The sequence below is a fragment of the Thamnophis elegans genome, chromosome Z, assembly GCF_009769535.1.
Source record: "Thamnophis elegans isolate rThaEle1 chromosome Z, rThaEle1.pri, whole genome shotgun sequence".
NCBI lineage: Eukaryota > Metazoa > Chordata > Lepidosauria > Squamata > Colubridae > Thamnophis > Thamnophis elegans.
The window spans coordinates 109,215,772-109,232,256 of record NC_045558.1 but is presented as its reverse complement, the minus strand read 5'-3'; the positions used below and the strand labels follow the sequence as shown (position 1 = coordinate 109,232,256).

At 34.2% G+C, this 16,485-nt stretch overlaps 1 protein-coding gene across 1 annotated transcript in view; it reads left to right on the top strand.

Annotated features, from left to right (window-relative positions):
* The window catches only part of LOC116520937 (serum albumin-like), a 19,647-nt gene extending 4,797 nt beyond the window's left edge, over positions 1-14,850 (top strand). The window contains exons 5-15 of the mRNA XM_032235444.1: positions 5-137; positions 2,815-2,912; positions 5,834-5,963; positions 7,296-7,510; positions 9,132-9,264; positions 10,271-10,368; positions 10,966-11,104; positions 12,160-12,383; positions 12,765-12,897; positions 14,037-14,093; positions 14,679-14,850. Of these exons, the coding sequence (XP_032091335.1) occupies positions 5-137; positions 2,815-2,912; positions 5,834-5,963; positions 7,296-7,510; positions 9,132-9,264; positions 10,271-10,368; positions 10,966-11,104; positions 12,160-12,383; positions 12,765-12,897; positions 14,037-14,084 (1,351 nt within the window). The 3' untranslated portion in view covers positions 14,085-14,093; positions 14,679-14,850. The remainder of the gene's footprint in view (positions 1-4; positions 138-2,814; positions 2,913-5,833; positions 5,964-7,295; positions 7,511-9,131; positions 9,265-10,270; positions 10,369-10,965; positions 11,105-12,159; positions 12,384-12,764; positions 12,898-14,036; positions 14,094-14,678) is intronic.
* The last annotated feature ends 1,635 nt before the right edge of the window (positions 14,851-16,485 follow it).

Below are 16,485 nucleotides of genomic sequence, written 5' to 3'. Positions count from 1 at the left end.
ATAGATATATTTATGAGCTCTCCAGAAGATATCCTAAAGCACTAGTTGTTGTAATCCTCCTTGGAACTCACAACTATGACAAAATCCTGGAAACTTGCTGTGCAGCAACTGATAAAGATGCTTGTATCAATGAAAAGGTATTTCACTTTGCATCTTGAAATTTTGTAGAAATAATTTTTAGCATCTATTAACATTGACATTATATCTACATTTTCCCACAGTCATTCTACTTTTATTTGCATGTCTTTTTTCATTATTTTCTCCAGTTCTTTTTTTTTTATTCTGTTGCCTCCAGGAACTGCAACCTGCACTGTTGGGACATATTTGTCTTTCTTATCAATGATTGTTAAAAGAGGTCTGATTGTTAAAACAGGTGCCTAATTTTAAATTCCCAGAACAATTTAGTTTCTCCATGTTCTATTACTTCATCTATTTTATAGCCCCACCAGTTCTTGCTATTGATATTTTTTGCAGATCTTCCAATGCACCATTGTTTTACTTTGTCACATCATTGCTTATAATCAGTCTTATTGCAACAATTAATTAGGTGGTCCATGGTTTCTTCAGCTTCCTTGTGGGGATGGCATTTGTTATCTGCTGTTGTCTTTTCAATTCTGACTTGTGTACAAATGTATGTGTTTCTCCTAAAGGCTTGATTTTGTGTAGCCACAATGAATCCTTCCATCTCTTCAATTTTTCCACACCTAGCCACAAAGCATATACCCTAAACTATATGCTTTGCCTACTATTCTTGAAGATCTAAAAAAATTGGACATGTAATATTTTGCTTTGCTATGTTTCATTTCTATTTTTCATTTGGTCATGTCCCCACCCCACCCCATAAGCCAGTTCAGTCTTTCCAGTACTTAGTAACTCTTCCCAGTATAGTAACTTCAGTGTTTCTTATTCACTGCCTTCAGATATACTTCTAATTCTCTATTTTATTGTTCAACCATCCAATGTACTTACAACATTCAACCCTCACCTATTTTCTTTCGTAAGTAGAATTGGTCAACATCACTACAAGAATGATAAGCATGATTCACTGTCATTATTTTTCTGGTCTTTCTATCCAGGACTATTGTCCTGTTTGAGTCCAGACCACTATTCCAGATGTGTAGATGTGGTCTTTAACTTATGACCACAATTGAGGCCAAGATTTCTGTTGCTAACTGAAACAGTTAAGTAAGCTTTCTCCCATTTATGAATTTTCTTGACACTGTTGTTAAGTGAATCACTGCAATTATTAAGTTAGTAATATTGTTGTTAAGTGAATCTGGCTTTTCCATTGATTTTGCTTGTCAGAAGGTTGTAAACTGTGATCCCATGATCACTACAGCCATTATAAATATGAGTCAGTTGCCAAGCAGCTGAATTTTGACCACATGCTGCAATGGCCATAAGTATGAAAAACAGTCATGAGCAATTTTTGTGTGTAGTGTTGTAACTTCAATACCATATCACTTAATGAACAGTTGTAAGTCAAGAACTATCTTTATTTCCTTCACTGAATTTGTACTTTAAGAATTTCTTTACTCTCTTGATGTATCCACTTCTAATCTTTTTCTTGAGTTCAATGTGCTTGATGCTGTCAGCTTGAAAAATGCCAGGAGTTTGTAAGATTATCTTCATCCATTCATTTGATCAGTGGACTCTTGATGTTATTTTTGTAGGGCATCTTAATTTCAGTTTTCATTATTTTTCTACGTCTGATGGTGAGACTTTGGTCCAGTCCAAACTCAACTGCAATATCTTACTGTATATATGGACAGTGTTGAGGAGAAATTCTATTTCAGATGATGTTTTTCCATACAGCTACAAATCTTCCATGAAAAGGAGGTGGAACAACCTGGCATATGCTTTGGATGTTTGATAACCACCACCTGAGTTATTCAGTATTGTTGACAGAGAAATCACTGCAATGACAAACAATACAAGTGAAAGTGAGATTTCTCTTTTGATATTAACTTATCCCAGTCTATCCCCATTGACCTATAACTATGTCTCCCATTGTTCTGTGAATCTTTGCACAAAACCTCTGATGTTTCCACTAATTCCAGTTATTGCTGGCACTTGATTATCAAATTAGTGGTAGAGAGTCTGTGCTACATTCAAGTGGGTCTTCCTTCTCTTGCAGTTTTCCAGAATCATCTTGTCAATTAGAAGTTGCTCTTTTGCTCCTCTACTATTTGGACCATTTTCTTTCAGCTCAGATGCAAAGAGCTTGAGGGGTTTTCTTGGCTGTTTTCTTGCAGTAGTTGTTTCATTACCCAAACTAGGTAATATAATCAGAGCTAGCAATGTTACCTATTTTGGGTAATTAAATTTCTGCAAGAAAAAAACCACGCCCAGAGCTCCAATGACTCCTCATTTTGATGTTGAACTGCAAATATTCTTATTTATTGGCAAAGAATATTTTTTTTCAACTAAATGCTGTTGGATTGCATCAGCTATCACACCAATTAGTAATTTGAAGTTTTGATTTGTTGCACAGTCAGCCAGAGGTTCAGATTGAATTTGGCATTTTTAGCTACCTGTTGAATTTTTTTCCAAGGATCTGGGGTTCACAGATGTGGAATATTTTTTTTTAGTGTTAGAGGTATCCTTGCAAGATGTTATCTGTTCTGAGTAAGGCTGCCTTTTGCAATTGGCTGGGGGTAATTTGTCAAAGTCAATGATTTTCAAATGTTGCTCTAGTTGTTACATTTACATTATTTTGTCATTCTGTTTCTATTTGTTATCATTATTTTCTTATCTCTCTCTTCTCAGACTGAGTAAAAATGTTTTCTTCTTTTCTTTTTTGGTTTGTAACAGGCAACAGAAGCCACAAATAAATTCAGAGAAATAATTGAGGATCAGGAATATACTTGTTTTAATCTGAAGCATTATGGAAAAGATGATTTGCGTGCATTGTAAGTCTACTTTATTTGGAATGTTGTACGAAATGAACTCATAGGAATGTGTATCAAATATGACTAAAATGATTTATATATGAAACAAATTAAATAATGTAATAGTGTGTATGGATGATCTTGTGGGAAAGGGGAAATAATTGCTGCCTAGAAATAATCAGATGAGAGAAGTGGGAATTCCCAACAGCTTAACATTCAGAGGAAGAGTTTAAGAATGGCCCACCCTAATTGATCAGAGATTAAAAGCAGTGGTAGAAAGTTTGTACCTTCAGACTTGTAAAATTCTGCATGTAGCCTTATAATGAAGAAGAATTAGCTTATCTAGTCATGTTTGCTGTTTGGTTTACCTGGAAGGGCTGACAACCAGGATATTCAGAAGAGACTGTGGTACTGAAAACTGAAAATAAGTAGACAATGTGTCTATAATAATAGCTAAATCAATTTAGCATTTATCCATGGAATATCTTAAAAGGAAAATAGAATAGAAGCAATGAAGTCATTTAATTGATAAGAGAAAGTTTCAGTGACTATATTCAGTTTTTTTATAATTCAGGATTTATTTACCCAGAGACTCAAGGCATGTCAAAATAGTATGAATAACCTAGTCTGGGAGTAACAATTTTGTCTTTTGACCACTTGAGAAAGACTCACATATGTTTAATAGATTATTACTTTTCTATAATCAGCCCTTTTAGGTAGTTAAAATAAGAAGCACAAACTTGCAACTTACAAATTCTATTTTTAAATAATAGAATCTTACCAGTCTGACAGGACTACTGTCAGTGGAGGACTACTCCACTCCTTTATTTTTCCTTTCAAGGAAACTGCAGATGACTCCTTCTGACATGCTTCACACACCCCTTCTCTTTCTATGGGCTGAGGTAGTTGTCTAGGCTGCTGTCTCCCAAAATCATTTTAACATACCATTTATTTACTTTTTGAAATAAATAAAAGATCCCAAATAAGAAACCTAAATTAATAATGGAGGAGGGAAGGAGGGAGGGAGGAAGGGAGGGTGGAAAGGAAAGAAGGAGGGAGGGAGGGAGGGAGGGAGGGAGGGAGGGAGGGAGGGAAGGAAGGAAGGAAGGAAGGCAGGCAGGCAGGCAGGCAGGCAGGCAGGCACCTTCAGGAAAATTTACACGAACACAAATATTGTATAAAATATTTTACAAAATACAGTACAAATATTTTACAAAATACAAAAATCAGATTAGGAACATAAGTTGAAATAGGGAAGAAAATGATAAGTGAGCACCTGTCTACCTTAGATGAGTTCAAATCACCAGGACCAGATGGATTACACCCCAGGGTTCTGAAGGAACTGGCAGAGGAGATATCAGAACCACTGAACTATATCTATTAGAGATCCTGGAGCACCGGGGAACTACCATACAACTGGAAAAGAGCTGATGTGGTTCCCATCTTCAAAAAAGGGGGAAAAAACAGATCCAGGAAACTACAGACCTATCAGTCTGATTTCAATATCAGGAAAGATTCTAGAAAAGATAATCAAGCAATGAATTAGCGAACATCTAGAAGCAAACGAAGTAATAGCTAAAAGCCATCATGGGTTTGCCAGACTAATCTTAATTCATTCTTTGATAAAGTGACAAAATTAGTGGACCAGAGGAATGCCATTGATATAGTTTACTTGGACTTCAGTAAGGCATTTGATAAGCTGGACCATAACCTACTACTAGATAAAGTAGAATAATGTGGGTTAGACAGCATCACCATCAGATGGATTCATAACTGGCTAACCAACCACACTCAATGTGTAGTCCTCAGTGGAACTGCATCTACATGGAGGGAAGTATGCAGTGGAGTACCCCAAGGCTCTGTTTCGGGCCCAGTACTCTTCAACATCTTCATCAATGATTTGGATGAGGGAATAAATGAGGAACTTATCAAATTTGCAGATGACACCAAACTGGCAGGAATAGCCAACACTCCAGAATATAAGCTTAGGATACAGAAGGATCTTGACAAAATTGGGCACTATCTAATAACATGAAATTCAATGGTGAAAAGAGTAAGGTTTTACATTTAGGCAACAAAAATGAAATGCATAGGTACAGTATAGATGGTACTTTACTCAACAAGAGTAACTGTCAAAGGTATCTTGGAGTCCTAGTCATCATTTATCATTTAAATATGAGCCAGCAGTGTGCAGCAGCTGCCAAAAAAGCCAACACAGTTCTAGGCTGCATAAACAGAGGGATATAATCAAGATCACATGAAGTGTTAATACCACTTTATAATGCCTTGGTAAGGCCACACTTGGAATACTGCATTCAGTTTTGGTCGCCATGATATAGAAAAGATATGGAAACTATGGAAAGAGTGCAGAGAAGAGCAACAAAGATGATTAGGGGACTGGAGACTAAAACATATGAAAAACGGTTGCAGGAACTGTGTATGTCTAGTTTAACAGAAAGAAGAACTAGGGGAGACATGATAGCAGTGTTGCAATATCTTAGGGGTTGCCACAAAGAAGAGGGAGTCAAACTATTCTCCAGGGCACCTGAGTGTAGAACAAGAAGCAACGGGTGGAAACTAATCAAGGAGAGAAGCAACTTAGAACTGAGGAGAAATTTCCTGATAGTTAGAACAATTAATGAGTGGAACAGCTTGCCTCCAGAAGTTGTGAATGCCACACTGGCAGACTCTAAGAAGATGTTGTCTGAAACGGTATAGGGTTTCCTGCCTAGGCAGGGGTTGGACTAGAAGACCTCCAAAGTCCCTTCCAGTTCTGCTATTGTATTGTATTATAGTACCTTGTGTAATTATGGGGATCAGATTTTAAAATGGAAGATTACATGATTATATGATATTGCAATTGTTTGTGGAAATACAATGTAGAAATTATTTAGAAACTGCTTTGTAATAATCCTAATGCTCTTCTTTGCTTTTCTTTCTAGGAAATTTATTGAGACCCATGAGAAGTTCATAAATGCTAATCAGGAAACTCTATCCCATATTGTTGGCCATGTTGTGCACATCTATGAAGAAATCTGTAAAGGGGATTCCCTGGAGGCTTTACTTGACAGAGTAAGATATACTCATGTCTGCTGCTTCAAACCTAAAATATATAGATATGAAAAATCCTAGAAAGAGGCTCTTTTTTAACCTGATTGACTTTCTTAAGATGTTTTCTTTTTAAAAACTAGGCTTTCAAAGCACTTAATCATGCTTTTGAGTGGATAAGACATTTGCTCAATTAACTTTTACTCAATGTAGTATAGAAAGTCAAGAAGTAGCTTCTTAAATGATGTGTTTCAACCCCAAGGATTTTTTTTTAAAAAAGTGATCTTTTTTTCCAGTATCATCTTTTGACATTTTCACATTTCTCTGGTGATTTTTCAAATTAAATTTTCTAAATTCATGAAAACAAAATTCAACACACATATATGCAAACAGATATATTTTATTATTTTGTTTTCACAACTAAAGATTGATAATGTAAATAGATAATATATAACATGCAGATTCAGGTTCTGGTCCTCTTTAGGCATTGAGGTTTGCTAGCTGATCTTGGGCAAGTCAACCGTTCTCAATCCCAAACCATCACAATCTAACTCTTTATAAGTTAGCTTTTGTTTTGCTGTGTGAAGTAGCACCTTGTACCTTGTAAACAAGAAAGTCTACAACCATGTAAGCAAGCAAAAAAAAAAAAGGAATGGGAAGAGAAGTAAGAGATATCTGTGATACCACTTTATACAATTACAGAGGGTCAGGTGATGAGATAAAATGAATTTATTTAGATTTGTGTGGTTCTGTTTGCTTTAAAAAAAAAACCTTTGACAACCAACCTTAGATGGACAGTTATGTAATTCCCAAAGACACAAGCAAACAAATATGAACTATATTTAACATTGTCTTCTTAAAAACACAGAAAAGATCTAATAAACTAGATTACCCTTTGTATGTAAATGACATATAGCAGTTTCAGGAATGAACTCAGATCCTACCTTTTTGAATCTCTCTAGTGTTTTTACCTAGTCATTTTTTCTAGTAACATCAGCAAAATAACTCTCTCTCTCTTTTTTCTTTAGTTTCCTAAAATGAAAGGCTAGAAAGGCTAGTTATTCTCTGCAGGATTGAACACTTGCAAATAAAAATAAATAAACATTGCACATTGTGTAGAAAAGGTTTATTTTAAGAATTATGTCACATTCTCTAAACATTTGAAATAGATTATACCTAATGTATTGTGTGGTTCCACAGATTCAGTGACTTCAGCCAAATCTTTTGAAAATTTACTTGTTTGCCATTATTAATTTTATTGGTAAAGAAGCATTGAAAGGGTTTTGTAGTAGTCCATAGTTCCTCCAACTATAACTTGCCTTTCTTCAAAGGACTAATTTCTCCCTCTTCTTACAGGCAGACCTGTCAAAATATGTCTGTGAGCACAAAGATGCTATATCTTCTAACGTTGGTGCTTGCTGTGAAAAGCCTCTGGTGGAAAGGCCAAACTGCCTTGCTGCTTTGGAAAATGATGCAAGATCTCCGGATCTTCCCCCACCATCTGGAGAAATCTTAAAAGAGGCAGAAGCATGTAAATTGTTGGCTGAACAAGGAGATGGACACTGGGAAAGGTATGGCTTAAATGTTTTTACACTATTTCACACTAAATGAATGGGGCAAGATTATACAAAAATGGAAGAACATATAGTCTTCTGCTCTGAATGTATGCAAGAGATTCTACTCCAAGTTTAGATGCAATAAAGCAATGGGTATTGGAGAAGAGTATTGGCAGTTTCCCCAGTATTACTTCAAAACCTTAAAGCAATGGTCCCCAACCTTTCTGGCTTTGAGGATCGGCGGGGTGAGGAGAAGAGGGGATGCTTCCACCATTCACACAAATGGATCTTCATGTATGCACATATATGGGGCTGTGCCCATATTTCCCTGCTGCTTTTACGGCCTACTTCCAAACAGGCCAGGGCCCAGTATTGGGCCAGGGCCAAGGTGGTTGAGGATTTTCTTCTCAAAGAAGATAAAATTATTTGGTCTTTTTTTAGTTTTTAATTTTATTTACAAACATGTAAAATACACACACACACAAAACTTAGACGTACACCACATTTACACAATACAATATGATCAGGAGCTTCCTGTTCTTTCTAATAGCAATTGCCAATCGATACCACTCACCTTATATTGTTTCTCCTTCTATTATATTTCATTTGTATTTCACAATTCTTAACCCTCTTATCTTACTCCTCTGTTTGCTATATTGGCTGATTACCTCTAGTAAGTTTAAACCACTTGGATACATATTTATGTGTTAATTCTTCTTAACTACTATTTTTAGGCTTTGTTGTCTTCCTTCATTGATCCTTGTTTCTTTCCTCCATCCACCTATACCATTTATCCCATATCTGGTAGTATTCTGTGTCTTCTTTTCCCTGGATTTCATTTTGTTAATGTGTCCATTTCAGCACAGTCCATAACCTTTCTTATTATTTCATCTTCACTTGGAATTAATTTGTTTTTCAATTTCTGGGCAAAGGCAATCCTCGCTGCTATAATTATATATAATATTAAATACTGAATTTCTTTTTTTATATTTCACAGTCATTATTCCTAATAAAAAAAACTTCAGGTTTCCATTCTATTTTAATACCTGTTATTACCTCTAGCCACTTTTTGATCCTTTCCCAAAAAAATTTAGCCTCCTCACAGGTCCACCATAAGTGGTAGTATGTTCTATGCATTGATTCACATTTCCAGCATTTTGAGGAGGTATTTGTTGAGATAAAATTATTTGTATGTCATAAATTTATCTCAGCTCTTAAACTACTTGTCTGGAAGGATTTAATTGCATTGCCTGCACTAAAACAGGATTCAGTTGCCAGTCCAGTTGGAATTTTTAGATTGAATGGAGAAAATTTCATTATCCTTTGTTTCAAATAGTAAAAGGTTCAGGCAGATGGAGGGCACAAAAGTAGGATGATCTAGAGATAACACATTGGAATTAAAAAAGTTAATGAATCTCTCTAATGTAGGACAGAAATAAGAGGAAAAAAGAAAATGTCAAATTAGTAATTAAAGAGCAAAACAATCTAGCAAATTAAACCTGAAAGGGAGAAGCATGGAATCACAATTAATATTGGAAAAGATATGTGTTTGGGTAATTCCAACTAATATCAAAAGAAACAAATTCTCCTTTCTGTCGCTAACAATGTTTTCTGATCCCATTTTCTCCTGTTTTAGCTTCCTCTTTACATTAACAAGAAACCATCCTGAACTTTCTAAACTGATTGATGTGGAAATTTTGCATAAATATAAATCATTGGCGACCAAATGCTGCGTACTAGAAGACAAAGTACAGTGTTTGCATGCAGGGGTGAGTTCAGGGCACTTCCTGTTGATTCTCTGTCACCTAGCCCAGCCCAGCCCAACCCAGCCCCATTGTAACACTATTAATAGTTATTCAGAAACTGAAGGACAAATTCTGAGTTAAGATGTTATCTTTATTAAAGGTCATGTCTAGAATGGAAAGTTTCAGCCTCAGCCAATGTGTAAGGCTGATGTTTTTTTAATTATTTGTTTTTGCTTCTTTTGTTTTGCTATGTTTTATTTTCCTTGGAAAGATGGAACATTCATTACACTAGAAGTCATTACAATGTGTACTGGGTGGAGCAGCTCTTAAAAATATTTGAAAGTCATAACTGTTGTAAAGTATAATATCCAAATAGTTTTCTGGTAAATGCTTTTCTTTCTATATCACACAGGTGTTATGTATAACACCTGTTTAAATTTTCATGTCAGTTTGTAATGTCTCTAATCTACAAAATGAGTTCAGATGATAGGAACATGTCATGTGGCATTTTCTATGGCAGCACTCTATACAAAGGGAATATTTTTATATACTATTTATTTACTATAAATGACTTTGGGGCCCTTCTTCAGAATGGAATGAAGCATAAAGACATTGTATGATATTTTTAAAAAGTGAATCACTCAGTATAGATTTATTCTAAAATTATAATTACCAATGAAGGTTACTAAAGATTTCTGAATTATGAATAGAGGTTGCAGGAAAACAAACATGGAAATAAAAATTAGATATAAAAGGAATATATAGCATTAGCCAGAGTCACATTTGCATATTTAATGATTATAACAAAATTGTTTTTAACAAATCATGATCTTTCCATTCACATTTGCCTCTAACATGGGGGAAAGCCAAAGTTGCTAATCCCATCTTCAACTGTCTTTAATATGCCTTGTCTTCTCCAGAGTAAGAATTATTTACATATTTCTGCAACATTCTCCCAGCATTATTTATATTGATTCTTCCGAGGTGCGCTTGTTATTGCAGATTTTTTTAAAAGTGTTTCCTTTTTCAGGAAGAACAGCTCAAATTATATATTACTAAGATTACTGAAGTTGTGAAGAATAATTGCAATAATTATAAAGAAATAGGAGCCTACTTCTTCCAAAATGAGTAAGTTTTTCTTTGAATGATACATTTGTAAATTTTCGATAAGCAGAACCATTTGCAAAATTGCCTATAATTTAGGGAGATGAAAGAAACTAAGATTCCACCAAATATTTAAAATATCTTGAGATTCTCTTGCATCTGTAGTGATTTTTAGTTTTTTATAGATGAATATTCAGGAAATTAATTTCTAAATGTTTTGCTGCCTATGAGTAGACTAGAGAATTCAGTTGTAACTATAAATCTACTTTTTATAATATTAAAATAATGTTTTCTAGGCATAAAAGAATTTTAAAATGCACCAAAGGAGTGTAATAAAATATCATAGAGCTTGTGGCCACGTGTATAATCATTTAAATCAACATAAAAGTTAATATTTACTCAAGTGCTTCACTGATATCCCAAAGAGAAGGCAATGTCTCAGATGTGTTTGCAGAATCAGGATCTTTTGATTTTGTAGAAAGGGGAAGATGGTATAGATTTTACTAACACTCTCTAAATCAACCCTCAGCAGTTCTTTTTTTTTCCTAGCATCCTTTAGTGCATTTACAAACTTGCCTTATTCAACAGCATACAACTTTTCTAATTGGCCTTTTCTTTCAGATATTTGATCAAGTATAGTAAAATTATACCACAGGTTCCAAATTCTAATCTGATTGAGCTCGCCAAAAAATTGGAACACGTTGCTGAGAAATGCTGTAATTTAGATGGTGATCACCAAGTCTCATGTGCTTTAGAAAATGTGAGTACTGTTTCTTCCATATATTCTGCTCCTTTGCTTCTATTCCATTTCCTCCGTAAGTGACACATAGCTATAAAATGTTTGTAGATTGTCTCAGTGGAAGGAAGGGCTATGTGCAGAGGTAGATTGCTGCCGGTTCAGTTCGAATCAGCCAAACCAGTAGTAGCAGCAGTGGGAGGCTCCACTCACCCACCCAGATGCTTCTGCTCATATGCAGAAGCATTGCACACGTCACGTGTCTGCTTGCGGGAGTGCACCCGAACCAGTAGTAAAAAGATTAGCAAACCTCCTTTGGCTATATGGGATTCCAAAGCTAAGTACTTCCCCTGGGCCAATATCCTCCACACTCTATCTTCAAATAAACTCGGGCACCGAATCTTTCACAAATATCTCAGCAAGCAGCAAATTTCTATTAAAACCTATAACACCATAAAACTGAACTGAAAACAGGAAAAAAACATTTAATCAAATATAAACTACCAAAGGATTAGTTTCACATATTTTTAGACAGTAATCTAATCCATATATAATCAAAATATTTTATGCCATTATTTGAAGCTATGTATTTCCAGTGGGCAAATAATAGTTTTCATTGTCAAAATTATTTTTTAATATTTAATTTATGAATAAAAGTCATATTGTAAGTTTATAAACTGGAAACATTAAAATATCCTGCCACCAAAAAATAAATCAACAGATAAAACCTTTCTGTAAAGCAATTTATTAAGCCAACTCAGTAGTAGTAATTTGATTTCTTGTTACTATGTTGGGATACATGGAGACAGATAGACAGACAGACAGATAGACAGACAGAAAGAATCAGCAGTTATCTATGGCACATCTCAATGAAGTTTTTGTCCTGGGAAGGAAAGTGTGATTTTGAACATTCTGAGAAAACAGCTATTAATTTAGCCAGACTTGCTTTTGACTTTCCCTTCATGAAACCCTATTACTATTGAATAAAGGCTAATTCTTGAAATATTATTTTCATAGCATATAGTAGTGATATCATGTAACTGAAGAAGTTCACTGGATTCCCCCCTATCTCCTCTCAGACAGATAAAGTGATAGGATCTGTATGTAGATATCATGATGAACATTTCACAAACAAACAAGTTGGCGACTGCTGTGATTCCTCCTTTATCAGCCGTTGGGAATGTATCAGTAACTTAGGACCAGATCCATCCTATAATCCTCCTCCATTCAAACCTAAAGCACTGGAAGCCCCTGAGAAATTGTGCTCACCTAATGAAGCGACTGTACAGGAAAGTAAGCAAGGGTAAGGAAATAGTCATTTTAATCTAATATATTATTGCAGGTTTTATATCAAACAAGACATGATATACACTTGTAGTTCCTGAATGCATCTTATTGTATGCTAGGTATGAATTTATTTAGATATCTCCCATATCTTAGGATACCTGCCTTCTCAAAATGTCTTTGGTGATTTATCTTGCAGCATTTGTTTTCATCCTCTTTTCATCTTTTCTTCTGCTAAAAATTTCTAGTTTCATCATTGGGAATTTACACTAAGAAAGTACATATTAAAAATGTGTATATATGCATGAACATATTACTCAATTTTGGGATCTAGAAAAGAGTGAAATTGTGAAGGTCTTAGTTTCAACAGAGGATTTAATAGTTATTGTTTGTCTTGCAGTTTGCTAAGTGACTTGATAAAATCCAAACCTAATATCGAAGATGGAGAGCTTGCCGTTGGAATCCTAGCTTTCCGTGAACTTCAGACAGATTGCTGTGCAGCTGCAAACCAAAAGGAATGCTTTGACACAAAGGTATACCTTAAATAGGAGAATGGATGGGGAAAGTTTAATAAAGTGTTCTGGCTTATTGCTGCCTCCAAATGTACATTTCCTTTCATCAAATAAGTTCCAGTTTGGTGCATTAAGCTGTTACTCTTACAGTGTACAGTTGGCATGCCCATATGTAAAAGAGATAGGAACCTATGTAAGGATTCCAGCCTTAATTTCCTGATTCTTTAATATACAGAAAAATGTTTAATCTGATATTTTACATACATTCTCCTAGAATTCATTCAACCATTCATTATTAAGAACTCTGTAACATCCATATTGTGAAAAAGTGTAGCTTATATTATGTTTATATTATCCCATATGTTTATGGGTCAGGAACACTTTATTTCCAGGTAATCCATCTTAGTGATGATTTTTAATTCATACACAAACTGCATGCATTTGAATGAAATGTAGCTATTAGAAACCAGTCTTTAGAAAAATCTAAAATTTGATAGTTAAATGTGATTTATCTATTGGAAGATAATTCTGCAAATCTGCAGCACAAAAAGAAAAACTGAAATTTTGTCACCTCTGTACTATGGCATGCACAAAGATATCTGTTATAAAAATTTGCCAGCATCTTCGAAGTAAATGAATTGTGTGTTTTATTGCAAAAACGGTGTGGAACAAAAGTCCACATTATACTAGTTATATCTTTTTCTACCTTGGTTTTGGTAATACCTTGTACGTAGCCAGTTTGGTCTAGTGATTAAGGCACCAGAATAGAAACCACAAAATTAAGAGTTCTAATCCTGCCTTAGGTATGAAAGCTGGATGTTTGACTTTGGATCAGTTGTCCTCTTAGCAGCCAAACACTCACAGGGTTTTTATTGTGGGAAAAATAGGAGGAGGAAGAATATTAGGAAAACAACATTAAGTTGTTTATAAAAACAATAAAATGTATGTGAGTGATTACACATCTTTTGTGTCTTATGTAATGAGAAGCTGACAAATCTAAGAATGCTCAAGTGAATATGAACATGGAGGGTTTTAGTTGCAGAAGCAGCCTTCTGTGCATAATAATGTGTTAGGAAGAACACGATTAATTTATTCAACTGGGTGAAGATTTGTGTTTGTTACTTTGTTCAGCAAAGCCTTGTAAACTTTTTTTTTTTCAGGGTCAAAAACTGGTTGAACAGATCCAAAGTGGTCAAATATCCGTGTAACTATCTTAGGTGAGTTAATATAGAGATATAAATATTGAGTTTGTATATCAATGTCTTAGTGATTTTATGCTGATGATGCTTGAATGGGATAGTAAGCCATTGCTGCACACCAATGATACCAATGTGTGAATAAGCCTCTATCCAGTCATGACGTTCTTTGGATTAATATAACATGACTCTTCAGTCTCTTCAAACAATACCTTCCTTATTTTGAAAAAACCCAAGGTGAATTAATTTTTCTTTATTATCAAAATCCTTTAAACTAATATTTTCTCTTTGAATTTAAAACAGTCCCTGACAAAAAAACCATCTTGAATTATTTATTTATCCAGTTGTCCTAATTTATGTTGATAATTTGAAACACATAGGTTCTTATGCAGTGCCATGGTTATTTTAAGCTCCATTGCCTTTTACATTGTTGCCCCCAATATATGTTTAATGTAAAATGTTAGCAATGACATTGTCACCAAAATGTATTTCTTCCATAATGTCTCTCTCAAAATTCATTTTTCCCCTTAATTCTTGATTACTGAGTTTAAATATTACCTATGTATAAATAATAAATTGAACCTTTTCTTTCTTTCTTTTTTGTAGCTTCCACAATGGAATAATGCTGGAGATAAAGAATCCAAACATCCCCAAGTATACTTGGTTGCTGTTTTCATGTCAGCCTTTTAATCCCAATTTGATTCTTGGTGAAACAATTATTTCTTATGAGAGTGTGACTATCTTTAAAATGAAAATGAATAAAAGCTTTAAAAGGAAAGTTTGGCTGATTAATTAATGCTAAAAAGATATGACATCAACATGTGTTTGATTATTTGTTTCCATGTATGGATCTCTCTCTCTCTCTCTCTCTCTCTCTCTCTCTCTCTCTCTCTCTCTCTCTCTCTCTCTGTGTGTGTGTGTGTGTGTGTGTGTGTGTGTGTGTGTGTGTGTGTGTGTGTGTTTGTCTGTACAAGAGATAATATAAAAAAGAGAGAATGAAAAGAATGAAATTCTGGGTACATTGAGAGGATTCAATAACCAAGACATCAAAATTCAAGTAATAGTTTCTGCTCATTGTTACCTAAAGTATATTCTGATCATTTAGTGTCTCCTTCTTCCTAAAAGAGGCTGTGTGGGTGTATACATAAACATTATGCATATATACATTTATTTAATATCAGAAATGTTTTATATGGCAGAGACATAACATTTTTTCATAGTTATGTTTAATATATATATATGTGTGTGTGTGTGTATTCAACCAAATATTCATGTTTCAGTAACTGCAATTGTATGTGTTTTTATGTGTATGTGTATGTGTATGTGTATGTGTATGTGTATGTGTATGTGTATGTGTATGTGTATGTGTATGTGTATGTGTATGTGTATGTGTATGTGTATGTGTATGTGCGTGACCACAATTAAGCTTTTGGCTTTTCTTCAAACAAAAACATATCCTGATAATTTCACAGAGAACTCCCAGTAGCTTTATTGGCCAGAATGTGGAAATACTTTGTCAAAACCTTTGGATAATTTAGTTATAAGTATCATGAAAATCCTTTTAAATGAATGGTTCCAATACATATTTTTGTAAAAAAGGAAATAATATATTTGGTGAAAAGTCATCCATATCCCTAAATTACACGCGCGCGCACACACACACACACACGCACACACACACACACACACAAACCAAAAAATCTCTTCTAATATGATTCATACTTTGGTACCCATGGTTAGCTAAGACTGTCATTTTTACATGGAGAAAAACAAAGATAAAAACCTTGTTTTTAAAGTAAAGTAAAGCTACATATGTAATATATATATTCTCATTAACCAACTTATTTTGGGGATAAACAGATGCTTAAAAATGAAATTAAATGTAAGCAAAAGAAACTGGAAATAGGACAATTAAAATGGAATCTTGTAACTAAAGTATTATAAGTTTATACCAAAACTACTTACTATATTTTTCCATTGACCATTTGTTATTTAAATATCTAATATCCCCATCTTTTTGATTTCTTATGAAGTTAACCCATTATTATTTTCTCTACATTTCCCTTCTTTTTCTGTCTATATTTCTTCAGAATTTGATTTTGATTGGCTTTTTCTATAAGTCAGCCCCATAAGGTCAACTAAATTATGAAACCAATGCTATATAGATCAAAACCACATTTATTATAAGAGCTTTAGTAACACAACCCTAGCTGCATACTAATATTTCCACTATTTTATTAGTGAGAGAAATCATCTTAGAAGGAGCTGTATTAGTTAGATACACTTCTGCCTGATATGGAATAAGGAATCACTTTACAATTTTTTCTCTCTAAGTTTGCTAATTTAGTTTTATGTATGGGTCAGCATTGCTTTTAAAAAAAAAGGAAGTCCATTTTTATTCTACCTTGCTAAT